Genomic DNA, 27,617 nt, shown 5'->3' with positions numbered 1-27,617 from the left:
ACAAAAAGACTGCTTTGTGAAGAATGAACACAAAAAGACTGCTTTGTGAAGAATGAACACTTTTGCCAATGTTGCATGAGAACATTTTTACAAAAAGTTCATCAACTGATAGGCTAGGGTAAATAATGTAATCTGCCATAAGTTTAGAAAGTCAAAAGATGTCAATTATGGTGTTGACACCCTAGATACACATTGAAGTGAATCATTAAATTGATTTTTAAATGTAAATTTAGAGGAGGCATTTTGCTCTACTTAACTGTGGTAACAGACGATGAACTCGCGATCGTCATTGATTGTGCATTTCAAAAAGCTATGTAAATGTGCTGAAATTTGTATCGTAAGGTAGATGATGTAAATAGCTCATGCAGTTGGAGCAGAACAAAAAGACTTTGGCTGTGAAGTGCCCAACAGCGCTGTGTGGTAAGATGTATAGTAATCAAAATTGATGCCTGTGACAATGAAACATGTTAGCATGAGGTATTCGAGGCCAATAATTTTTGACAATTTTTTGGAATATTTATGAAGAGTGGCACTTTGCAGGATATATAGTACTAGCGCCACTGACAGTGAAATACATATTTGTGTGTTTAAGGTGCATGGCAAACAAACATTTTTTACTTATTCTGACTAAACGTATCAGCCTACATCTAAACCTATCAGCTATATTGGTAATCTTCTGAGCCAATTTTCCTTTTCTCTAACACATATATCACAGCCCCAATGTGACACTGATATATTCGAAGACAAGCCTTGACGAGAATGGGGATTGTGATATTGCATGCACATGTATTGTAAACAGCATATGGAGTAATTAAGTTGAAGCAAAAGTTCACAAGCTTTCTGAGGATCAAGTAATGCGTGAGAGTACTAACGCAGGTGTGGTTACATGGGACCAGTGTGATAATTGTTCCTTTTTCAAGTTAGAGAAAGAGCATTACATTGTCATTGACAGTATTGTTGGCCTTACAGCAAAAGTTGTCATTCGAGTCACAAGTAGGCTTATCATTAGAGTAGAGGTAATTCATGCAATGCTAGGCTTATTTGATTCCCAATGTTACACAAACTCTGTAATTGTGGCTTACAATTTCCTATCAAAAGCTGCAGATCAATTCACTGCAATTCCTGCTTCAATGCAAATTTTGCTGGAAAAAAAACAACAACTAACAAACAAACAAATAACAATCAAAGTGCTTTTGTTAAGACCAGTATAATCCGTTTAGGGGAAAATTCATTTCATAAGTCACCTACAAAGTGCTTCATTGTCTATCTCTAATGATAGGCTTAGGAGAAGGGGGACTTGTGAAGGACCGATATGCATAAATCCGGTGTCTTTTCAGCATCAACAGTGTGGCATAGAAACATGCGAAAAGGAATTGTTCCCATATTCATGTCTTCATGCCTAGAATGTATTCTCAAGGTTTTTTTTTTTTTTCCCCCTTTCCTATACTGATGGTGACCAACTGACAATTTTTACACCCCTCAGCCCTCTTTGTGACCCCGCCCACTTTTTATTACCCCTTTGTACTCTTCCCCTTCCCCTTTTAACATTCACACACTCCTTTATAGTGTTCAGTGGTCCAACTCAAATGACAGATACATACCTCCCTGTTTCAGCTCTAGAGAATATAGTCAGTCTTCGTTGCAGCTGTTGTTTGTGAACTTGTCATTATTGATATTGCAATCCTCAAACGCCTTATTAACAACTGTCTATACAATCATCCAAAGAATGTTTGCCTATTTTGACACTTTTTTTTTTCATCATCAATGTACTGCACAGCCGTTTGTTTGTGTATTTGCTTGTTTTTAGGTGATTGAATTGTGATGCTAGGACAACCAAATGTAAATACCTAGTGTGACTTACTGTAAAGACTTGGAACGAGGGACCTGTGATTAAGAGAATTTAATTCAGTGATATAAGTATGTCCATAACACACATATGCTCAGTTACAATTAGTATCAATACTGCAATCAAGTACAGTGTTTAGCAACTGGACTCAAATGCGTATGTGGGAACAGAGAGATTATTTACAGAGTTCTGTTATTTTTGTACGACTTACAGCCAATGAAATATAGCTGTGATCTTGTTAAGTATCTTTATACACAAGTGAAATAACTCCAATAAGGCCGTGTTTTTATGACTAGCTCACCACATCATTCAAATTTTTCCAGAAGATGGGACCAAAATTTGACAAAAGTAATCTCAAGCAAATGTCAGGGAGTTACAGGCAGTTATGTTTCTACTAATACCTGGAAATCATGCACAAAAAGAACTTTTTGTATTGTTTTTCCATTATATGGAGATTACTTGAATGTACTGTTTTCTCCAATTTGGAAGACGAAAGAAAAGCAAGTATTTTTACCTCATTTTTTCTTTCCCCCTTTGCAATATACCCAAGACAGAGCATCTTTACTCTCTTCACTGGCACACTACTCATCTCTCATTGGAGTTTGAGAGGTGAAGCAAATGAAGAATGTGATGCAATAATTAGCATTTTATGTGAAAGCCTCAAGGAATGTAGGCTTTTTCATACCTACAGCTTTTTGTAATCGTATCAATTTCCGTGTTCACTTCTGTGAATGAGATCGAGTTAAGCACAAGATAAATCACATCTATTTTCTATAGCATGTCATGACCGAAACATTCAACCAATCTAGAAATGTTTCCCATCATTTATCTTATCTTTGCTGAAACAGTCACCAATGGGCTGCTCTATCTTCACTGTTTTAGTTTTGTATGTTTTTTTGCTTTGTTATAAAATAATGTAGGGATAATAAAAGCTCCTTTTATGTATTGTTGGGAATCAGCGTGGCAGTTGACTGGCATGAAGTGCTTGAAGCCACATTCTCAATGGCTGTCACGTGGGAATTCGATTCGATAGCTCTGCTTCTGAGTTGCACTTTAGATGAAGCATTATCAGTAGAAAGGTCTTTCACAGTAATACACTATGAACTAAACTTGTGCCACAAGCAATTCACTTTATAAGCAATAGAAATCGACAAGTCACTATTTCGTACTTTGTAATATCTAGGTATTATTTATATACTCTCAGAATGTATGTAGTGTTTTTTATGATATCGACACGCATGTAATTTACAGTGTACTCTTTTTTTTTGTCTTTTTCACTCTCTTGATTTGATTTATGATGAGAACGAGCTTTGATGATTACGTGGATAATGTGGCACCAATGTGTCACCAGAGGGCGCATTACTGATTGATAGAGACATTGTAACTGCCGGCTTGTACCGAAAGGGTTCAAGGTAGCATCACGTTGCATTTTTCTTTTGTTTTTTGCATCACTTTATTCATTTCTTCTTCCCCTCTGTTATGACTTCAAATGTAATTATCAAAATGATGTTTGTGTCATCAATAGTATAACTATAATCATTGTTATCATTAAAAACTGTAAAAGCCAGCATGCTCTTAGTGCAACCTTTCGGCAAAACCAATAGGGGCTTTGATCGAATGGTGAGGTTCCAGCGACGCGACTTTACCCTCCCTTTCGGTACAAGCCGTAACTGCCAGATGATGGTGTAGGTTTTAAAAAACAACAACAACAAAGTGCAATTTTTTGTCTGTTTTGACTAGCCTTCTTGCCTGTCTGATGTTTTTAATGTCAGTTTGTCGGCTTGTTTGTCTGTCACCGTTTGTCGTGTGCCAGACCGAGTCAGTGCTTTGCACAATTCATCGTGGTCTCTCTGTCCCTCTATCCCTTCATATCTGAACAAGGTGTTTATGTCTTGTATTAACGGTGTATGATGAATCAACTCGCCACACTACAGGACGGGAAAAAAAGGATTTGTTTTTTTCTTCGTCTCTGTTCGTGTGTGTTTTTATTTATCTTTTGATCTACAAACTCGTATTTAACTATATAGAAACTTTGAACTTTTGTAACGATTTAGACTTGAAATATCTGTAACTTTTTTTACCCAGATTTCATCGTCTTGTGCATATGAAATAGAAAATAAACTGAAGCTGTTGCTCTTTCCAAGTGAATGAAACGTGTGTTATGTATTCTCTGTTTAACGTTATCCTTCTTATAGCTGAACTCGCTGTTAATATTATTGATGTGTAAGTCAAGAAGAAATATTAATGATGAATTATGCTTCATCAAAGCATATATATATATATATATATATATATATATATATATCTTATATATATATATATCGTCATGCGCATGGCAGATTGTCATTACAGCGCTTCCCTGCGCCTGGCAGATTGTCGTTACAGTGTGGGAGTGCGCATGGCAGATTGTCGTTAGGGTGTGGGAGTGCGCATAGGGTTAACAACATTCTGCCATGCGCACGACGATATATATATACATGTATTATATATATATGTTATATATATTATATATATATATATATATATATATATATATATATATATACATACATATTATATATATATATATATATATATATATATTATATAGAGCAAAAACTCTGTTTCAAAATATATATATATATTATATATATATATATATATATATATATATTTATTTATTTATTTATTTATTTATTTATTTATATAAACACATTTACATACATGTACATATAAGATCCTTTTTCTATCTGTATATAAAGATATCAATACATTATGAGCAGAGACCAATGCTAATTTATTTGAAGATGAAGGCATGAAAAACAAAACAAATGAAACAACCAGTCTCCATGAAATTGTTTCTTCAATGATAAGAGCAGGGGAAATTTTAGAAGTATTAGATCAAGAAAATTGGGCAAAACTCGCATCAATGATTATTTTATAAATAATCATGACAGCGTTCTTTTCATACATGGCCCAAAGCCAATCTCTGCATAATAAGAGGGATAAGCGGTATGTAGACAATCATTACAGTGTCTCGGTACAGTAAGTAGAGTTAGCTGCAAAAGTCTGTTGTGTTGCCATTATCAGTTATGGTACTCTAAATTGTTCCATATACTTTGTCAATTTATAATCTCTAAATAAAAAATACAATCAAACAAACTTTCTTTTGTCTCCACGCTTATGGCAAACTTATCCAGTTTTCCCCTCGTTGTTTTGTAAATTATACCATTTACCTGCTTTTGTTCCTTCTTTCTCCATTTTTTCTTGCTATTTCTTATCTTTCTACTTGTTTTGTTTCATGTCCCTTTTGTAAATATTTCTTTTCTATCCACATCCCCTTGCTTACTGTAGTTGTTAAATAAGTTTTATAGTTCGTTTTAGAAATATTTAATCAGTTTAACTGTTGAATATTATTTGTAGTGATTATGAGGACTCTTAATTTTATACACTTTGCTTTTTTTCTTGGGTTTCCTCGTCTTTCTTCTCCAGTTTTTTTTTCCAGTACATTCCACTTTAGTTTATATGTTTGTTATTCTTATCTTAACTGACACATGTAATTCAAATGCATAATGTTGTACAGAAGGAAAAAAGATGAGTAAACTTATACTTGAAACTTTTAAATCCATCTTTACCAAAAAAAAAAAAAACTGCGTTTCAACACATTGCATAATTTCCTCATTTTTCTTTTATTTTGTTTATGATATTACACACATGTATAATATCAAATACCATGGCATATACATAAACATTCTTAACAGACGTATACAAACACAGAATACAGGAACACAATTTCAACCGTAAACATGATGGAGGTTGCGGGTGTAAATGGACAAGAACAACCATATCATATCGTAATTCGATAATACAGAAATTTTCCCTGCGGTATCGCGGACCATCGTAGCACAAACAAGCGGTAGACGGTTAGAATACACAACTTCCATTTCATTTATAAAAAAAAAATGTATCATTTCTTATATGTAGGCCTACTCGCACATTGGGTAAAGAATTCTTTTTCTTTATTGTTTTTTATTTTAGTTAAGTCATTTCGTATTCTACAATCGCCACAAAAATACTCATCAACATGGAGTAACGATTATCAATTTATTAAGACTATCAAGTAAATCAACATTTTTGTTTTATTTCGCAGTTTCACCTTTTTCATTTCATGTAAATTCCCATGCAGATTCAAGTAACGACGCTACATAATGTGCATGGAGTCATGGCGTCGTCATGTTTGTTGCTGGCTGAAACGCAACACTGCGCATGTCTCATACCACCAAGTCATACCCAGGGTGTACTACGCTGTTGGCGTAAAGAACAGAAACCATAGTTTGCACGATCACGCCCTGGGTCATGCTAACATCGACGATAGGCAAATGGCTCCTAGACGTTCACGCGGCCCCTCACTGAGACAGAACAAATACAATGCAAATGCGTGTTGATTTGTTTTGATTTATGATACCTCCAACATCACTAATGTGACCAGATGAATGTCCATGCAAATACGTATCATGATATTCTGTAATACATTTGTAATCTTACTAACATGGCTAACAAAAGATATTGCATGGAAACATGCTAGTTACTGTCAGTCTAGGGGAAGATGCATTACAATGTCTTTTGTTAATCATGATAAGTTCTTTACCAGTGATTGAAAGCTGATGTCATTGACATAATTTTGGGTTGGAAGATTTCTTTGCCTGTGTATTCAAATATTCTAGAGAAAAATAGAAAAATTATCATTGAATAAAATTTAATGGCACATATTTAGATATTCTTTTGGACACATAAGTGATGATCAGGGTATTATAAATCATTTTGTGAAAAATCAACTTGCTTTTGCATAGGTCCTTTACAGTTAAAACCTTTGGGGGAAGGGGCGCCGCTAACACTGAAGAAACGCAACTATACGAAGCAGCCCTAGTCGATCGCGTGACGCGAAGTTGGTCGCCGCGCGCCTCTGTACATTCTTTACAAGTGTATGTTCCGTTCAACTCGCGTGTGAAAGGTCAAAGATCGTACTGACCAATTACAGTACATTGTGCAACGCAAAAACTTTCAGCCAATCAGAGACGACTTATGACAGGAAGAACGGACGGTATTATACATTACTAACAAAGCTTATGGAATTATGGCATTGAGGTCGAACTGTTAACTTCAGTGCAAATTTTCCGATGTTTGAACATGTTACAAGTTTATTTCTGCCATTAGCGTCTCTCTGTAGCACCTGAGAATCGGTATGATACATAGAACGAATAGATAATCCTTTCTGTACTCCATTCGTGTAGAATGGTACTTCCTTTATTCACAGAATTCATACCTAGGTCAACACTACTGGCAAGAAAACTGAACCAAATGTAATTCTTATTACATACGACTGCACAAGTTGTGTTTTGGGGACGTTGATTCATTTATAAGAGATCTATATTACACCTGAGCAGTGTTCAACATGGTACGGCGAATGTAACAAAAGAAACATGTATCAATGGTGAATTCCCATTACTCTACTGAAGGTGTTCTATAAATAACGGGTGAACAAGGTTATAATCGGAAGTGTGTATACATTTACAACAACAATACTTGGTCAATGTTCGCACAACTTCGTCAGAGGTGTAAAAGGCCGTAAAGCCCTAGGAAAACCAGGGCCCCATTTCATAAAAGATGTTAGGATAGCAACTTTTGCTGGAATGACAACTTCTAATAGCAACAGCCAATCAGGAAGCTGAATTCTTGTTATTACCATGACAATTACCACCATTCCAGCAAGAGTTGCCATGGTATCAACTTTTTTATGAAATGGGGCCCTGGTGTTCAGTCAATGATTGAGAATTCCACCGTGATACAACACCATGATATCCCGATGTATTATGAGTTTCTCGTTGCTTATGATTGTATGACAGTATGAGAACAATCCGCATGATGCGTGTATATATGCGGCATGAGAACAATGACAGTTCACGATGAACTATTATGTAGATTTTTTAGAGTATCATCGTATACTGCAGTCATTTATGTTGTTGCATGAAAGTAATCGAGAGAATTTATCAGTGTCGAGCAAGGAATGATTGGAGTGGAGCATTGAACATTGACACAAGAAGACATTCAATGTCTATCGGAGTATTGGTAAAGAATGAGTTCCTCAGTCACCCAAACTCTGCGATATACCTGAAAAAATGCCAATATGACATAAACTTTTGTTCGATTAAAAACAAGCAAACAAACAAATGAACGACAGGATACGTTTGACGATAAAAGTTGATTTGTCAAGCGTCGCGACGAAGGTGGCAAAGAAATGCAAGTTACATGGTAAAAGCCGAATTTTACAATTAATGATTGATGCTTGAATCGCACTTCGTGTCCACATTAAACCAAAATCTACATTACAAATCTTGCCGAACTTGTCGAATCACAATAAAAGTATAGGATCTCCCTTTTAGCAGAGAGACCTCAGAACAATATGTGTCATCAGGTGACGGTTCGATGGTAAGATATCTGAAAAGTGGCCTGGCATTTTACCCGTGAGTTTACCCGCGATGTCTTTCATGCTACAGCGTCATCCGCGAGTTCTCGGGGAAATATCGGGTGAAATTTGCTAAGCATGAAAGGAGTGAGACTGATGATTCAGCGTTCACTGTGCTCGATGAGAAAACATCGTCTGAACATCTCCAACCACAAGGTAATCAAGAAAACTTCTTTCCAGTGCTGTTTGAAATGTCACCAAAAAGATCACATTCATCACGTGGTCATGTCAAGCACCAACATTACTCTTAATGGCAGAAGCTTCGACCCATTATACAGAACATACTTTTCATGCATGCAACAACCGTTACTCAAGGCAAGACGACAAATTCATTGATACTGCCACCACCAACTCATCCTCGATTTGATCAAAGGATAATTATGGTAATGATCTGATATTGGGCTCCTGAAAAAAAAAAAAAACACCCAAATATCAATGGAATCTCCCTTGGAAACGGCAAACACAATTTGCCTATACATAATGTTACCAATAGATAAATTGAAAAAGTTTCCACCCAGCCGATGTGTTTTGTCTCACCTTTCCTGCTTCTTAGCAATCTTGCTCAAAAACTCTTTTTCATATTTCAAATTTCCGTTGAACTCATTGGGTGCTTTCATTTTTGATGTTGTTACTACAGCTTCACAAAAACTTTCACATCACTCTGTATATCATTGAGTGTATCAAACTGGTAACTTTTTTCAGATTTGGTCTGTTGTGTCCTTTATAGCCATACAACTTCACCTTCCTGTTTTTTCATCGTTGCATTACTCACTGAAAGTTCATCCTCTCGCTCGTACAGACTAACAGTCATGGAGATTTCTCTTTCCTCGGCAGTACGCTTCGAACTACATTATCTTTGCTCTTCAATCTTTTTCTCTTTTCCATTCGTCTCTTCACGTCAGCATTATCCTTCCGCACCGTTTTGTTGTCGTTGTTGTCTTCTCACTCATTTTTCCCGCATTCTGTCACGCTTTCTGGCTGCTCAATATACTAGTAGATGTATGCAATGACGTACTCGCGTCACCGCCTTCGACATTGTATCTCTCGGAAAATGAGGGCGTCCTCTTTTTTGCCGAGGGTCATGAGGCCTTCCGATGGATTCGCGCAAATGTATTCTGGCGGGAAATTAGAAGAGCAAAATAAAATAGAGAAAGAGAGGGGGATTGGATTAAGCAAAAATGCGACGAAAGTTAAAGAAGTGTACACTTTGTGGCTCCAAAAGGTACTGGTAGTAAATATGTTTCATGTCAACTCACTTCACACATCAATGTATTATTTATCTCACATTGCATTTTTGTAATTAATTGTCTTATCATCTCTAGCCAAAACATGCACAAAAAGAAATGCAATGCCTGGAAATGAATGCTATGATTAAAATGATAAGACTGACATGCAAAAGAGTGTTCCATTAGGATACTAGTATGTGTGCTATACAAAAATGTCATTCATTTGAAATAATTGCAAAGTGTCTCTGAGTCGGTGACAAGAAACTCATACACGAATCGCAATGGCCGTTCATTTGTGAGAAATTAATTCACCAGTGGGTGGTTATACACTCACAAAAGTGATTAGTGGGGGCTCATGACGGTGACATGATATTTGCTCCTGCGATAGTTGCTTCGGTCTTATTTTCTCCAAGGACTTAAGGTTAGGGTTAGGGATTTGAAAGGGTTTTAGGTTTAGTTTTGTGTGATGATTAGGATTGGGGCTAGGGTTATATTTGTGGGTAGAATTTATGTTTGGCTTGTAGATATTTCATGGGAGCATTGTCGCAGGAGCAAATGAAGCCGCTGCCGCTGATTACAGACATTTACGACTCACTTGCATTGGTACAGCTCATAAGTGTACCTCCGCCGTCGCCCGCTGCTTGGTGCATGAAGAAGCGTCCGTCAGCCTGGCTAATGTCACGTGGTTTGCTTTTCAGCGGCTGAGAGATAGAGAATTGCAACAAGTTACACATGACTGTATACCTGGTAAACACAATGGGATACCGTAGCGTTCAAACAGTCTTGTAATGCATATGTATCTATCGAAATGGTACATTGTTGCGTCATTGCAAGCAAATAAACCCTAGTATAGATAAGTTACTCCTTTATCGAATTCACAGGATATATTTTTCAAATAAAGGTGCTCTGAATTACAAATACTATACCACTGCAGACTGTTCCTGAGCATAAATGCGATAGACCGATGACGGCTGATGATCACAGTAGTGTAAGCATGGTAAGGATGCCACAGAAATATTAAGAAATATGATGGGACCAACATTAAAAGAGAGCGTGTATGATAGAAGTTCCCATTAAGACCTTGATGTTTTGAGGTTAAAGAGTTCGGACGACGAAAAAAAAAAAGAAAGAAAGCTGACATTGACGTTGAAAAAAACAAACATGGAAATTGAATGATACTGACGTAGTACTCACATTTAAGTGCATCATAAGCATACAAACGTACGTGTCCATTGTTAATATTAATACACTACAATACAGATGAAAATTATGCCTTAAACGGTATAAGTAACACAAGCCCAGCAGCGAATTGTGTACGTTAACACCTCCCCCTCCTCCTCCCCCCCCCCCCAAGAAAAGATGTTTACCATATTACACCAATGCGCAAAATAACGCATGAAATAACCTATTCACATGCAATTTCTCAGAAAGCTAACAAAATGAGATATACATTGATGGACATAATAACAAGGTGTACAAATAAGTATATCAGGAGAAACGTATAGATTAGCACATACACAATGTGACGTTCTCTCCACTAAGAAGGAGAGGGGGAAAAAACGAATATTCTTTGATTTCAGTTTCATAGCACATCGTGAAGAAATAAAAATCCACACACATAGTGTCTCTCTTGTGTTCCTGATACGCCTGTTCTGGATCATAGTAATTAATGTAATCAAACTAGGCTTTTTGTTTGATTGTTTGTTTGTTTGTTTGTTTGTTTGTTTGTTTGTTAGTTTGTTTTTTCTCATTTTGTATTCCAAATGGGATGTAACACAGAACGAAGATTCGCCCTCATAGACTACAAGAATCAGAAACAGGCGTCCTGCCAACAAGATTTTGAAGCAAATTTACCCCTTCACCCTCCTTAAAAAATTATATATACATGTATATATATATATATATATATATATATATATATATATATATATATATATATTACATCATATACATAAACTTGTGATAGATGGAATAGAAACTGATAAATACCATTAACACAAGTTCTCCGTCCCTGTTGACGGAGAGACAGTGATTGGACGAAAAGGTGATCATCATAGGAGACACGCCCTGTTTCTGGTCTGTTTTGCTCGTGCTGAAGAAATGAAGCTCGATAACATCTGATTGGATAAGGATGATAAGGAAGAAAATAATGAATGCGCTCAAATCATGGTAATAATGGTGATCAGAACACTCTAAGAATGCGATGTTAAATCAGCATTTTAAAAGTTGTCACTCCTCAAACCTCTTCTAAAAAGTGAAATTTTGCATGGATTATGTTGGATTACTATTTCTGAAATGGTAATCCAACATTTTGGGTGTTAGATTTAACTTAGCCATTTCCAGCCTCCAAATCTTATGACGCGTATTTTCTTTAGGTATTCACCCTCATCAACCTAATACTGAATTAATTCTTAACAAACTGGTATGGATTATTTTTCCTTTTTTTCAGATTTATGGTAGTATCGTTGCTATGACAATAATGGTGGGGATCGGGTTTGTCCACTTTATCTACAGTTGTGAGACCGCTAATGATGTAAAACAGTAATCTTAAAGGCCAAGCACTTGGAACTTCATCATTGATACCTCTAGGAAGTATCTGGATAGCTCATCGGCCAATCGCTTTGAAGCCACCGCGCCGCCATCTTTATACCACGCACATCATTTACCACGCACATCGTCCATACACTTGTGTATGGGGCTCACGACATCACGTGATCTTGGAGACAGTCTCTGCTGGAAAATGCATGCACGTCCGCCATCGAATGTGCCTGGTAATATGGCGGGCTTCAATTCAAGGTACGGCGTTACTACACGATGGGCTAATGAGATATCCAGGTACTTAATTCCTATAGGCCTACACTGCAAAAAGTCCGGTGTTAAATATGAATCACCGAGCTGGTGTTAAATTTCCGGTGCTCATTTGTGGTGTTCAAATTAAATTACGGGTGTCATTTCAAAATATGAAACTACTTTTTTTTTATAGATAGGTGACTAGTTACTATTCCTCTTGTTGATTTTGAACTTCAACAAGACGATCAAGAACTTTCCGATAAAGTACTTGATTAAAAAAAAAAAGATGTGAACAAATGTACACCACAGTAACACCAGATGGTGTGGTCTCCTATAGACACTGGGCGGGTGTTTTACCATTTATATTAACACCAACAATATCAAATCAACACCATGCGGTGTCATCGTTGAATTGACACCAGCGCAGTGTAATATTACCTTCTACAGTGTCAAATTAACACCACGAAGTGCCAGGTGAACACTTTTCAACACCATCACAATATACTTTCTACACCTGTGGGTGTGGTCCTCTATTGGCACTTGATCGGTGTTAAATTCAACACCCATGGTGTTCAATCTAACACCGATGTTTTTGCAGTGTATACGGAGATGAGCGACTTACATCGACTCCAGTCACTCCTCTCTTCACTCTCCATCACGAAGGCCTCCGTTTCGTAGGACAGTCTCCCTCCTTCGTCCACGCCTATGCACTTCTTCAGACCTTCGGCTACGTAGTGCACCTTACGGGTTTCGTAATGGTTGACCTTTAGTCCCGATCCTTTACCTGCGTGTATGTGTTTCGGAGAACGTTCGAGAAACGTGACATTTTGTCTCTCAAGAAACTGACAATGGAATCTTCTAGAAGTTAAATGTAAGATTGAATTCCAAACGAAATCTCGGACCGCCAGATGGACAGGTAGACCAAGCTATGACTTCATGACATTAACAGTGATAGATATATCAATCACCTGATCTCATTTACCTTTTTTTTTGGTGGTGGTTTCTTTATTTCGAGCTATTGACAGAAGGCAAGTAAGTTCACATCAACATAAGATGTCACTATCTTACAGACCCGTCTTACAGAACAGGTAGCATTATAGGCGCTATAAGATTTTCCAGTCATTTATCAAGTTCAACCTTAGCTTTATAGTTTGGTGCCCAGGGTGAGTTTAAAAGAAAAAAAATAAATCAGATTAGATTGAATGAGAGCTACAGTTTTCCTCCATTACAAGTTCTACCTGTTTTAAATTTACAGTTTAAACGTCTTTTTAGCGTCGCACGTGCATGCCAGAAGAATGACGGGGTGGTGTATAGGTCTCTTCAACGTGATGTAGGGCCTACTAGTACTTACGGACGTCTTGGGCGAGTTGCAGAAGGTGGCATGCCTCAAGAGACTTGGCCAACGTGTGCGTCTCGTCAAACTCGCCTCGGATTTCCCGTTGCCAGGCGTGGAGGAGCTGAAAAGATGCTTCCTTGATGCTATAATTCGACTTATTCCATATGGTGGAGATGCACTCGTAGGGAATGCCCAGGTGGAGGCCCAGCGGTACGAACTTCTCGCTCGGGATGCGGTTGCCGACGAACCGCAGCTGGTTATCCGTCAGCGGGGCGGGACTTGATTTCGTCAACTTGCACCTGTACGTTCGGAGGTCCGCTCTTGCTACAAAGTATTCCATAAGGTGAATAACAAGTTAGTATCTAGAATGATGTTAAATGTGTGGGTTTTTAATGACAATGACAAACGATGAAACAGCCACAAACATAGCATTAAATCAAAGACATCAGACATAAGAATATCGATGACCGGTGATTTCCAATCCGCTGTAAAATGTCGACATCGATAAGAAATTCGTGTTAGATTGTTTTCATTTTGCACTCGATAAGAAAGGCATGTTTGTATGCTTTTATTTTGCAATGAGGGCATTCATTGTCCCAACAATGCTTAATTCTAAGTGTGATATCGTAACTGCCGCCACCCCCACAAGTCCTTTTGCTTCATTTTTTCCTTCATGCACCATGACTGTGAGCTCCTCACAATTTCATATTTGGACATTTTTTTTTTCTCAAAATGGATATTATCGCGCTGTTTCCCGATAAATATTTGACGTCACATTTTCACAACTGCATTACACTCCAACATCACCACGAAGTGCTGCTCTCTCTCGTTCTTCTTCTTCTTTTCCTTCTATTTTCTATCTTTTGATTTATCTTTCTTTAGCTTCCTTTAAATGGAGCACGCCCTCACCCGGATGGAACATGCTCTTGTCGAAGATGTCGAGGTCCTGCAGCACGCCGGTGATGATGCGGACGGTGTCCTTGTCCCGCCGCTTCTCCTGCCACTTGATGAGACACTGCAGGGTGCCCTCCGTGAACGTCGTGAGGTCCGCATCTCGCCTAATCTCTCTCATCTCCTCGCTCTTGAGGCCGAGGATCTCACCGAGCTTGTCCTGCAACCCCGGCATCACCTTCTCGCTCACGAACCACAGCTGCAGCTCGGTCAGCTCTGTCGAATTGAAGAGAATAATTAGCTCAACAAATTGAAAGACTAGGAGATGACATCTTATATTACTTAGGAAACAAAATGGACCCAAGAGACTTACCCTATAAAATGACAGAGTAAGTGATTATAAGAATGATATTAGAACTGGCTTTAAATCAAACTTTACGCCACAGAGTAATGTCCATTATTAGAATATCATACTCTTTACATTTCATTTCGTAATACAGTGTATTTCACAGATTCCCACGAGTTTACAGGCATGAAATTTGTGCATCACGGATCTATAATACGAAATATTGTTTGTCTGAACTGTGATAGCGACCTCACCGGCATGACCGGCGCGACGCACTGTGCGTTGAATGCCCCGTTTTATATCGAAATAAATTGAAGAATGATCTCTCTTTTGAGTCCGCAGATATCAGCAGGACTCCGGTACACTTCCTCGTCAAACTTCAAGGACTGGCTTTGCCAGTAAAGGACATTCTACGCAAGACACCTTGTGGTATGTATAGGAAACTATAATGTCCAAGTTGAGTATCAAAGCGGCGAAAGAATCAAGGGTAATTTATAGGGCCTACATAAACGGATGGATCTAGCTGTCCGTGACTAAAACTACACGACTCGAGATTTCGTTGCCAATATATATAAATATATATATATATATATATATATATATATATATATATATATATACATATACATATATATAAATAAATATATATATATATATACATATATACATATATATATATATATATATATATATATATATATATATATACATATATATATACGAGACAATAATGAGGACAGAAGATGTCGCACGATGCCGGCTGGTGGAAGCTTTCGACCTCAGGTCTTCGCCAGCTTTATAGTCTGTTTACACGAAATGAAATAAATGTTTTGAGCATTATATATATATAATATATATATATATATATATATATATATATATATATATATACGTACTGCACAATTAAGTCTTCCCCTTTTCATAGAAAATTATACATTCCCTTGTCAGGTTATTGAGATATATTAAAGTTGATAATTTAATATTCTCCAACCATGTGCTATTTTGCTCATTTTTCTGAAATCACATATTTGGGGAAAAATTTTCCCTTTAAAGTGTGCTCTGATGTGTAGTTAGATTATAGAAACTTTAATTTGTAGCAGTAACTACATTTTGGAAGATAGGTTCGGAAAGTGCATTGATAAAAGAAAGTAACAAAGGCCGTATATAAATCATGCTCGATGTGTTGAAAGATTACTATCCACTTCTTGATAAGCTTAGATTACATTTTTTTTTTTTTTGCCTGAAATGAATTGACAATAGGATTATGGTCTTTATACTCGGGTAACCTCTTCAGAGTAATTTAATTTGTTCTTCCAGACGGCATTACCATTACATGTATCATTCCCAGCATTGTCGGGTATAGTATCAATATAACAATTAGTGCATGATGTGCTATTGAACTCCAAATACTAAATTATCCCTCGTGCAGTTCTATTTCGCTTCGGCCTGCGGCCTCGGGATACAAAACGGCACTCGGGATGGTTTAGTATTTGTCGTTCTATTATCCAGTATATTGCATGATACAGCATGCACTATTCGTATAATATAATTTCTTAGAGAAAATATGAGTCCCTTGGGACATCAAGTTTGGTGTATATTAAAAAGGCAATATTTATTCATCTGTATAAAGTACTGCATTTTTAGCGCACTATGACGCCTGGCAGAATATTCACCATTAATTATGTTGCAATCAATTCAATGTCGTATATACAATGTTTCCACGTACTAGTTAACAAATTATTGATATACTGCACGACCATGGACTACTACGAATATTGTGAATAACACGTGATGCCAACTCTACAAACGTTATAGCAAAACATACGTTCATTTTCTGTTCAGTGTACGACTGTACTTGTAGTTTCTGTATACCCTATGTTCATAAGCTGACGTAATAAGATATATTGAGCCATTTATGTTTGATCTTATCTGCTTATACAGTACTTTCCCAGTCATTTGTGTTCATGAATTAGTTTGACATTGAAAGACACAAACGCACACAGACACATAGACACACATGCATGCACACACACACGCACACACACACACACGCACACACACACACACACACACACATACACACAGGCACACATACAGCCAAACTACTATAAAGGAACTTGCACACAGCAGGAAGGCCGCCTGTGCACCTCCCTACTCACAGTATATAGGCGTAATGGAGGTTAGATAAATTGAGATCCATATGAGCGCACGCAGGCTATATGATCAGATGATGGCGGAAAAAGAGTGGCGCCATTTATCACAGCACAGCAGAATAACAAACATACATAAACAATCCAACGTTGGTACGTACGCTTGTGGTGGCTAGCATGCCATGGATAATTGCAATATCACAGCGCCAGCGTTTGTAAATGTGTAATACGCCGAGACTGGTGAATGAGAGACTTAAAGGGTCCATGCAGTACAAATGCATGTTGGAGTGTATTGCTTTGTCGTCATCACTTGTGTGGCCAAAAGAATGTCTAAACAATATGTGTATCATATATTCTATGATAATATGTTTACTGTACTTCTTCAGATTACGTGCATACGCCCACAAAAAAAAACAACCCACACATTTCAAACCATGATTCTGTCAGTGACATCATTACAATCTCTTAATCATTCCTAAAGTACTATTTGATTAACAAAAGGTAGTAAAAATGCACCTTACAATTAGCTGTAACTAGACCAAGCATAACTTGCAGGTTTCCCCTCAATTCCTTTTGTTAGTCACTTCATAGTAACACGGAAACTTGGTAGCTAAATGCCCAGTATTGGGAAAATGGCATCAGAAGAAAGACAGTAGAAAAATCATTATAAAGTATATGGCACGTACTTCTAGATATTTGTTTTGGCCACACGAGTATGATGTTGAGGATATCATGAATCAACACAAGTCGACATGCATTTGCGTGAAGTATATTTCCTTTAAGTTTTGTAGGCATTGTGTGATTTTTGTTAGTTTATTTTCGGCAAGTAAGAAGAGATTGAGAGGAACATTCCATGGAGTGAGCGCCATCTTATTATCGACTACTGCTGACGTCACAGGATCTTCCTACTCTCCGCGAGTCCACTCTCACCCCTCTGTCCCTCTCTATATCTACCGTTCTCTCTCTACCGTTCTAGTGATAGTGGACAGACTCTCAAGTCTTAGATCAGGTCTGAAATAACATTGATATATGAGCGCTGTGTGTGATTTGTGTAAACAGAGACATGCCAGAGGATGGGATTTTGGTATCATATCATATCCAAGAGATTTCATACTGTAAGGATGCACCATCACACATTACAAGCCATGTATAGTTTTAGGTGTCACACGGCTCTTATACACAAGGAGGTTGGTGTTTTTTTTTTTTTTATGAGCACGATACTCAAAATGGCTTTACTTTGAAATCAAGTGACAAAACGTGACAATCAAATAATTGTATCAGCCTGAATGTGGACTCTAGGCTGGAGTTATGCGGACATAATTGATATAGACAAGGAAATAAATAGCTATTCTAACATATCGCAGTAGTAATTCCAAATTAATTGTGTTCGCAAGTATTCTGATTTATGATAGCGGAGGGTGTGGAATGCATTTTAAACCAATTAGTATCGTCGCGAAATTAACCTGGAATATCGGCGAGAACATTGGAGAAACGTATACAATTTGTATCTTAATCTAAAAGTGTAAAGATTTATCGTACATTATTTTATTGTAAATAGAATTTAAGTGTAAAACTGTAAATGAGTGTAAAACATTATATCTGAGTTTAAAATATTTATACTCGTAAAACACACTGCAAAGATAAATATTGCTGTGGTGTATGCTTAAGGAAATAATGCGTTACAAGATACGGGAAATAGTACTGTAGAAATGTTGGAAAACTCGTAGTCAATCGAAAAAAAAAAAAATCATTTATTTTCTACTGTGTCATAGGGGCCGTGAAATATCGTGGAGCATTCCAAGCTATTGAGGTCTGCTCAACGCATCCTTTGTCTGCCATATTGATATGGCAACCTAGGCCCTGTTGCATAAAGTTGAGATCAAATATAAGTCAGGAAATCAAACATATCTCTGAATACTAGATTCTGATTGGCTGGTATGAGACTTATCTTTGATTTTCTGACTTATATTTGATCGCACCTTTTTTATGGAACAGGGCCCTGCATGACGCATATCATGTTGATGAAACAGATAGAAACATACGTTATTGTATAGGGTTAATATGCAAAAACACAAGCACACACACCAATTTGAGACATTAATCATTATACAACATAAGCTCCGAATCAGAAAAAAAGAAAACATTTTCTTTTAATTCATAATGTTATGATAATATCTCCTTCAGTCCTTGGGACATGCTAATTATTGATATGATTAACACCACATAGCAGATCAAAATGTTGATAAGTGCATTACTACTTGAGGAACCTTGTATGTCTTTTCTTATTGTCTTTCACGAAAGCCATCTGACCTTTTGAGAGAAAGAAAAGTCCCAACAACTTTCATCATTCAGAGGTACATTAGAGATGTTATAATACGGTGTCATTTTCCGCTAAAGGTGGACGGCTTCCAGACGTGAAGTTTAGGGCACGTTTGGTAGTTTTTGTTAGTGAATATGCATTACATTGTAAATCAAATGGCAATGATGCTTGATGGCAATGCACCAATGTATTACTAGTAAAAAAAGAAGACAAGAAAACAAAAGTATTCAATTGTTGTGTCCCGGTCGCTGTCACGAACAACTGGCAAATTGCATTCATATATGTCTACAATCGATATCTTATTCTTTGCCGGCAAGTTAGTGTGCGGAGGTTTGTGTAAAGTGTGTGCGTGTGTGCTTGTAATTGTGTGTGTGTGTTATGCTGGGCGGGCGCCTGCTCTATACCAACATAATTGCGGGGGGGGGGGGCTAATTACTACCCTTAAGGACGCATTAAAACGCATGAGCTCATTATCTATTAAGGTGCTTACTATACTTGCATACAGTGTGTGTGTGTGTGTGTGTGCGCGCGCGCGTTAAATGCAGCAAATGATATGCACCTGTGGTAGAATGAGGAGCTAAATAAACGAGAGGAGCGGGTCACGGTATTGCATTGTAGAGCAGTGCTACAATCAGTATAAATTGAAATGTGGTAATAAACATCATGGTGATGGTAAAGTTCCGCAATGGAAATATACGGCATTGATGTGGTGTAGCGCACGTGAAAATACCAGGCCCCAAATGAATTAGTATAGTAGTAGTATTTATAGTAGTAAAGTAGTGAGTGTGTGTGTGTGTGTGTGTGTGTGTTGCTAAACATCAAGTTTCGGTATAGTGTATACTTGTAGTAATAGTAGTAGTAGTAGTAGTATAAATAGTGAGTATACTAGTAGTCCATAGTAGAAGAAGAAGTAGTAGTAGTAGTAGTAGTAGTAGTATAAATAGTGAGTGTACATTGTACTAGTCCATAGTAGAAGAAGAAGTAGTAGTAGTAGTATAAATAGTGAGTATACTAGTAGTCCATAGTAGAAGAAGAAGAAGTAGTAGTAGTAGTAGTAGTATAAATAGTGAGTACAATGTATACTAGTAGTCCATAGTAGAAGAAGAAGAAGTAGTAGTAGTAGTAGTAGTATAAATAGTGAGTATACTAGTAGTCCATAGTAGAAGAAGTAGTAGTAGTAGTAGTAGTAGTAGTATAAATAGTGAGTATACTAGTAGTCCATAGTAGAAGAAGAAGAAGTAGTAGTAGTAGTAGTAGTATAAATAGTGAGTATACTAGTAGTCCATAGTAGAAGAAGAAGAAGTAGTAGTAGTAGTAATAGTAGTAATAGAAGTAGTAGTAGTAGTAGTAGTATAAATAGTGAGTATACTAGTAGTCCATAGTAGAAGAAGAAGTAGTAGTAGTAGTAGTAGTAGTAATAATATAGTAGTAGTAGAAAGAGTATTAGCTAGCACTGTACAGTGTACTATAGTCGTGGAAGAATTACGGTGGCGCCGTGGTGAATGTGATACTTTATCATCGTGGATATGAGAGCCAGCAACAGTTACATACATTATATACTATATGTATGTATCTTCTTCCCGACGTCGACTGTAAACTTATCTTCAATTGATGGGACTATACTCTTAAAAGAAACCCAGAAGGCACAAGACCATACAATGACAGTCTCACGCGACAAGGTCGTATACTCGATACATTTTTGCTATCGAATCGTTAGAGATGGCGTTTTAATAACTTACGAGGTACACCGTCTGCATCAGCGCTGTGTGACCGACTGTTTCCCATAGTGACAAACGGAATGTGGTGCAGACGAAGAGAAGACTCTCACGCAAATCCAAGCGCCATGTTGAGACCATCCGAGGCAAGCCGCGATCGACGGGCGGGGGCGTCCAATTCAGTGGAAGATCGTCGCTCACCTCGACCGAGAAGATGAACTTGGTGTATTGAAACGACGACGACGCTACAATGTGCGTTTTCTCTTAGTGTCATTGATTTCAAATCAGAATGATACTGTTGAATCACTACAAATCACCGTGCAAAAAGATTTCAAACGTCGGTGAGATAGATGGAGAGAGAGAGCGAGCACACTGTAAAAATGTAGGCCATTTAGATGGGGTTAGAGTGAAGGTAAGTCAGCGCTACAGATGAATATTGTGTCTTCCGCCTGAAACCCCCACCCTATCTACGCGGTGAGCTGGATACTAGTACACGCCCAAATACATACATAATGCGCGTGTGCCGGCGACGAAGAGAGAGAGAAATGCTGCTTCGATATCCGAGGCTGTGTGTGCGTAGACCTTCCGACTCATACTGACACACACGTCAATACACACAACACGCAGTGAAAGCACGGAGGTGAAAGCAAACACATTACGAGTGCTGCGAACGCGTTTTGGCATTGTTTTTATCAAGAGCCCTGAGCGCTGATGCATGGGCTCAACGACGCCGGAAAGTAACAATGATAAATAATGCTTCATTAACACAAGCGCTTACACTCATGGATATCATGTAAGTAAAATATCATAACATATGCACGTGATGTGTGTGTGTGTGTGTGTGTGTGTGTGTGTGTGTGTGTGTGTGTGTGTGTGTGTGTGTGTTATAGTCCCTAACATACAAAATATCATAGTAAATCATCAGTTTATTTAACTGCTAGGTATATGAAACAACAAAGGTATTATTGAAAGACAAGCGTAACAACAAAGTATAGAAATGACAATAATAATACAGCGATAGAATAGACATATAGATAAAAATACTACATAATATAATTTTGTATTGTAGGCCTACTCTGATTTTCAGTCTTTTTAAATGCCTGGTGATACTAGTATTACTGCATACTACTATATAGCTAATATATAGCTAATATATATACATATATATATATATATATATATATATATATATATATATATATATATATATAGTAGGGATGCTGCATTCTTGTTCCAAACATTGTATTTGCTCCGCGTATTGGCAGTACTATAGAAATAGTAATAATATTGTCACAATAGAGGAACGCATTAAATGCCAATTGCCTTGATCATGTTGATTTTAATTCAAATCTAAGCACTTTTATCCTTGACGAAGGGGGAGGCCCCCGAAAATTCGGATTTTGAATTAAAATCAAGGCAATTTGCATTGTTAATGCATTCTTACATTGTGACATTATGATTACTATATATATGTGACAAAAACCTAAAATGGCATTAGATTAATGTCTAATGCCATTTTAGGTTTTTATCACATATAATGTACATATATATATATATACATATATATATATAGTGTATATATATATATGTTGTATATATATACACACATATTATATACATACATATATACATATATATATATATATATATATGTATATATATTTATTTATTCATTCATTCATTTATTAATCTATATCTATATAAGGAGACACAAATTGAATTTGTCTCCCTTATGCGGAACTAACAACCAAAGAGTGTCTCCCTAAGCTGACATCCAAAGATAAAAATTATGTATACATGTCATGATGATTGTTATGATGATGACGAAGGCTCCTTGTAGAGCACCGGTGACCGCCTTATCTGGGCGCTTAAGACGCTTGCTGTAGAATGTCCTGCACATTTCATCAGTCAGCCAGCGTGTCAAATTCATCACAGTTTATTTCCATGTATACATGACGTAGCCACAGAGGTATAGAGAAACAGAGAAGTCTCATTCACTGAGAAGAAACGTTTCTAAAGGGGAATTAACTCCAAATATACATGTGGATTGAGTGAATGCAGCAATATTATTAGAAAACAACAGTGAAAATTGGAGGAAAATCGGACAATCAGTTGAAAAGTTATGAATTTTTGAAATTTGGTGATGAGACTGCTGGATCAGAAGACTACTACAGATCATGACATCACATATGGACTATGATATAAAGAAAACATAAAGATAATTCCACAAAATATGATTTCATATGAAAAGTACACATTCCCTGGACTTCTTACTGACATATGTCAAGGGTAATAATTATTCCCCCTGCTCTCTGAAAGAGGTAAGTCTAGTGCTCTATCATTATGTTGGAAAAATGAAAAAAAAAGTTTAATTTTCTTTATATTTTCTTTATATGGTAGTCCATATGTGATGTCATGATCCGTAGTAGTCTTCTGATCCAGCGGTCTCATCACCAAAACTTCAAAAATTCATAACTTTTGAACGGATTGTCCGATTTTCCTCAAACTTTCACTGATGTATTCTATTACTATTGCTCCATTCACTCAATCAAAATGTATTTTGGGGTTAATTCCCCTTTAATCGCCCATCTCCATCTCGTGCAATGGTAAAAGTCTGTGTCTTTAACGCGTTACACTGCAAAAAGTCCGGTGTTAAATAGTGAACACCGAGCTGGTGTTAAATCTTCGGTGCTCATTTCTGGTGTTGAATTGACACATCCGGGTGTCATTTCCAAATTTTGAACTGTTTTTTTAAGAGTTTCTTAGTAACTGCACTTCTTGTTGATTTTTTAATTCAAACAAGACAATCAAGAATTTTACATTAAAATACTAGATTTTTGAAAAAATGTGAAAATAAATTTACGCCACAGTAACACCAGCTGGTGTGGTCTCTTATTGAAGCTGGACGGGTGTTAAACCATTGATATTAACACCAACAAATATCAAATCAACACCATGTGGTGTCATTTTTGAATTAACACCAATACAGTGTCAAAATAACACCAGGTACAGTGTCAAATTAACACCACGAAGTGTCAGGTGAACACTTTTCAACACCATCACAGTGCATTTTCAACACCTGTGGGTGTGGTCCTTTATTGAAGTTTGATCGGTGTTAGATTTAACACCCGTGGTGTTAAATCTAACACCAATGTTTTTACAGTGTACATTCGTTAAACGGTAAGTTTTCCAGTATGTCATATTATATCTTTGATAGCATGAAACCGCCATATATCCACAACTCCCGATGGAAATGTGCCTGGATCTTGAGACGTCGACATCCGCGTTGATAATATGCAGCTCGTCGATTATTGACTCCTGTTTGCCAAAAGATCTCAGGTCGGGCCCAATTTACAGGCACCGTATCCCACTCTCCATAATATATTGCAGTTCTTCGGTTACGTAAACAGAAAATACGCACGAAGCGTGACAGGCAGGGGAGCAATTGCGTGCCTTCCAGCTTCCTTACTTTTGAGACGTGAGCTGAATGAGAGAGAGAGAGAGAGGGGTGCATCCCATACAAATTCAAGACAATACAGCGTGTAAATGTACTGTCACTCTAACCTAATTGAAGTTCATTTCTGACTCTTCATTACTTATCTCCAACCCCAATGCCCTCCTCTTCCTCCTCCTCCTCCTCCCCTCCTCCTCCTCCTCCTCCTCCTCCTCCTCTTCCCTCCCCTCCTCCCCCTCCTCCTTCTCCCCCTCCTCCTCCTCCTCCTCCTCCTCCCCTCCTCCTCCTCCCTCCCTCCCCTCACCCTCCTCCTCCTCCTCTTCCCCTCCCCTCCTCCTCCTCCCCTCCTCCTCCTCCTTCTCCTCCTCCTCCTCCTCCTCCTCCTCCCTTCTCCTCTTCCCCTCCTCCTCCTCTCTCCCCTCACCCTCCTCCTTCTCCTCTTCCCCTCCTCCTCCTCCCTCCCCTCACCCTCCTCCTCCTCCTCCTCCTCCTCCTCCTCCTCCTCCTCCTCCTCCTCCTCCTCCTCCACCACCCTCCCCTCTCCCTCCTCCTCCTCCTCCTCTTCCCTTCCCCCTCCTCCTGCAATGCCGTGCAGGGAGACAATTGTGACGCTTACTTAGAGATTTAGTGATAACTGAGAGACAACATTGTCTGCATTAGACAATTCACACAGAAATTATAGTCTGGGTGCCAAAATCAGATTTTGGACCTATAATAATGTTTCATCTTCCGCCCGATGTTTTTTTTGTGGTTTTACCCTATTGCGATATTGCGGAAACTGAATCTGGATGATGCACATACTTGAGAATTTTTAAACATTCAAGATGGCTGCCAAAATCTCAAATTCGTACATACATTTTCCCTCACAATTTTTCCGTGAAAATTTGAATAAAAATGATGTTTTTTCCCTATTTCGAGGGTGCTGAATCGCACTCTTGAAGGTTTTGAAATAGGCAATTTGACCACCAAAATGATTGCCAGCATGGCAAAAAAAAAAAAAAAAAACAAAACAAAACAAAAAAACAAAAACCCCACAACAACTGTAAGGTTATGCATGTTATGTGTGGATTTTCTTATAAATTATGAAAAACCGAAATAAATATGATAGTTTCCATTCTGCCTCTAGAATGCTGAATCCGAATCTGGCTGATTGAGCTCTTGAAATACAATGTATTCAAAATAAACATCGTTGATTCCTGTTACGTGGCTGCCAAAAATGGAATCTTCTGCTTCTTTTCATATATATATGTGGTAATATAAATAGGCCCTATATATGTGGTAATATAAATAGGCCCTATATATGTATACACACACACATATATATATATAAATATGCTCTTAAGTGGTTAAGTAATTGAACAATTGGTGAAAAGCAAAAATTAGTATTTTTGAATATATACATTTTAGTTCAGGGAATTTTCCAAATCAGCCGAAATGGCATCCAAAATGGCAGTCACCATAGTAATCTATACTAAGATATCCCAATAGCACAGAATGTTTTCACACGTAATGAAAAGGTTGATAATGAACATAATTGGAGAAAATCATACCTGAACCTTTACCCCTCTGAATAATATATTTCTTTCATTTAATGAACATCCTGTTTAGAAGAGATGACAGTCTGACACTTATGAACACAGAGATACGATTGATGATTTTATCACCCCCCCCCCAAAAAAAAAGGAAAAAAGATGGCCTTTAAAATGGCCGCCATTTATGATAGTCCCTACAGAAAACCCTCATCACTCAATCCTTACCACTGTGTATTCTTCTCCATTTTACTTCTGCTCAATACACTAACTCAATGCATTGCCTAACTATCACTACCACGATCACTACCTTTACTAACCTATGATGATCTTGATTGTTCTGAAAGTTGACAATATGAAATAAGGTGCGATATTCCAAGGAGGTTTGGGAGATGGAATTCCAACTGGCTGTGATTATTCAAACAGTTGTCAGTTTTCTATTAATGTATAAAAGAATTCCACAGGTGCATTTGTGGCTTTGGTGATTGATGTTCGATGCCAACGTCTTGCTGATGTTGGCTATATTTTGCTTGTTCATTTATTAAACCAAATTAAATCTCACTTAATGATAAAGTATATAAACCGAAGTCAATCCCGTCCAGAAATATATGGAAAAGTGTAAATCATAACTATATCATGTGAAAGCGTTTAAAACTGTACCCTCCCGGAAAGCCGGGTTTATCACTTTTCCACATAATTCCGACAAATAAAACTGATATTGAATAATCTTCAAGTATAATTGTTTATGAATAGATATATAAGATTAGTGGCCGGGCATGCCCAGTCGAGTAATTTTCATTATTATTTCATCATTTTTTGCCCAATTTTCATTCGCGCATCACAATGTCTTTGACATAAATATATCACCTATCTTTTATAAGTAGGAATAGCGAAAAGTAATTACCATCGACAAAGACACATCATATCTTCCTCAGAAAGTGGCTGGTGATTATGTAATGAAACATGAGTCTTCCTATCTGCGCGGCAAATCCAGTTTGGCACATTCTTCAAATATTTTCCAGTGGTGGCATCAAACATCTAGCAAAGGAAATAAGACAGTTGTGACTCCATTCTCTTGAACCTCATTGGTTATTACGAAGATTCGTTATTCCGTTACACGTAATTTCCTACACCTAAATGTTCGTTAATCCGAAAATGAAAAAAAAAAAGGTTCGTTAATCCAATCATTTGTAGCGTTATTCAGAAGGTTCGTAATTCCGAAAACAGACGATGGTTCGTCGTTCCGAAAATGACAAAGGGTTGTTTTTTTTTTTTAAACGAAACTTATTTCATTTTCGGCATTACAAACCTTCTGAATAACGTACCTTCGGAATGACGCCATAAAATATTTGGATTAATCCTAAAATGAAACGAAGGTGCATACCAACGGAATTACGAACTTTATTTCGTTTTCGGATTAACAAATCTTCAGACTAACCAGTGATAACGAAGCCTACATTTCGTTTTCGGAATTACGAACCTTCGGAATAACGAACCTTCGTAATAACGGAC

At 37.4% G+C, this 27,617-nt stretch overlaps 1 protein-coding gene across 1 annotated transcript; it reads right to left on the bottom strand.

Annotated features, from left to right (window-relative positions):
- Nucleotides 1–9,217: 9,217 nt before the first annotated feature.
- Nucleotides 9,218–21,537, bottom strand: LOC139727651 (uncharacterized). The gene is made up of 7 exons (XM_071638630.1): nucleotides 21,147–21,537; nucleotides 14,610–14,867; nucleotides 13,716–14,024; nucleotides 12,987–13,148; nucleotides 11,564–11,691; nucleotides 10,170–10,275; nucleotides 9,218–9,463 (listed from the first exon to the last, which is right to left on the bottom strand). The coding sequence occupies exons 1-7, from the start codon at nucleotides 21,190–21,192 to the stop codon at nucleotides 9,369–9,371; spliced, it is 1,104 nt and encodes a 367-aa protein (XP_071494731.1). The 5' UTR covers nucleotides 21,193–21,537; the 3' UTR covers nucleotides 9,218–9,368.
- Nucleotides 21,538–27,617: the final 6,080 nt, after the last annotated feature.

The sequence above is a fragment of the Diadema antillarum genome, unplaced genomic scaffold, assembly GCF_040938485.1.
Source record: "Diadema antillarum isolate AM-2024a unplaced genomic scaffold, OU_Dant_1.0 seq00000139_RagTag, whole genome shotgun sequence".
In the NCBI taxonomy this organism is placed as follows: domain Eukaryota; kingdom Metazoa; phylum Echinodermata; class Echinoidea; order Diadematoida; family Diadematidae; genus Diadema; species Diadema antillarum.
Note: the sequence above shows the minus strand (reverse complement) of the source record. Positions and strands in the feature narration are given on the sequence as shown.

Bases quoted from the DNA above. Each gene is read 5' to 3' on its own strand.
- LOC139727651 (XM_071638630.1), bottom strand. From the start codon at position 21,192: ATGGGAAACAGTCGGTCACACAGCGCTGATGCAGACGGTGTACCTC. The intron at 11,692-12,986 runs GTAAGTCGCTCA...TTATCCAATCAG, and splicing joins GAGGAGTGACTGGAGTCGAT to ATGTTATCGAGCTTCATTTC. The intron at 9,464-10,169 runs GTGAGTCGTAAA...ATTTCCCGCCAG, and splicing joins TATGAGCTGTACCAATGCAA to AATACATTTGCGCGAATCCA.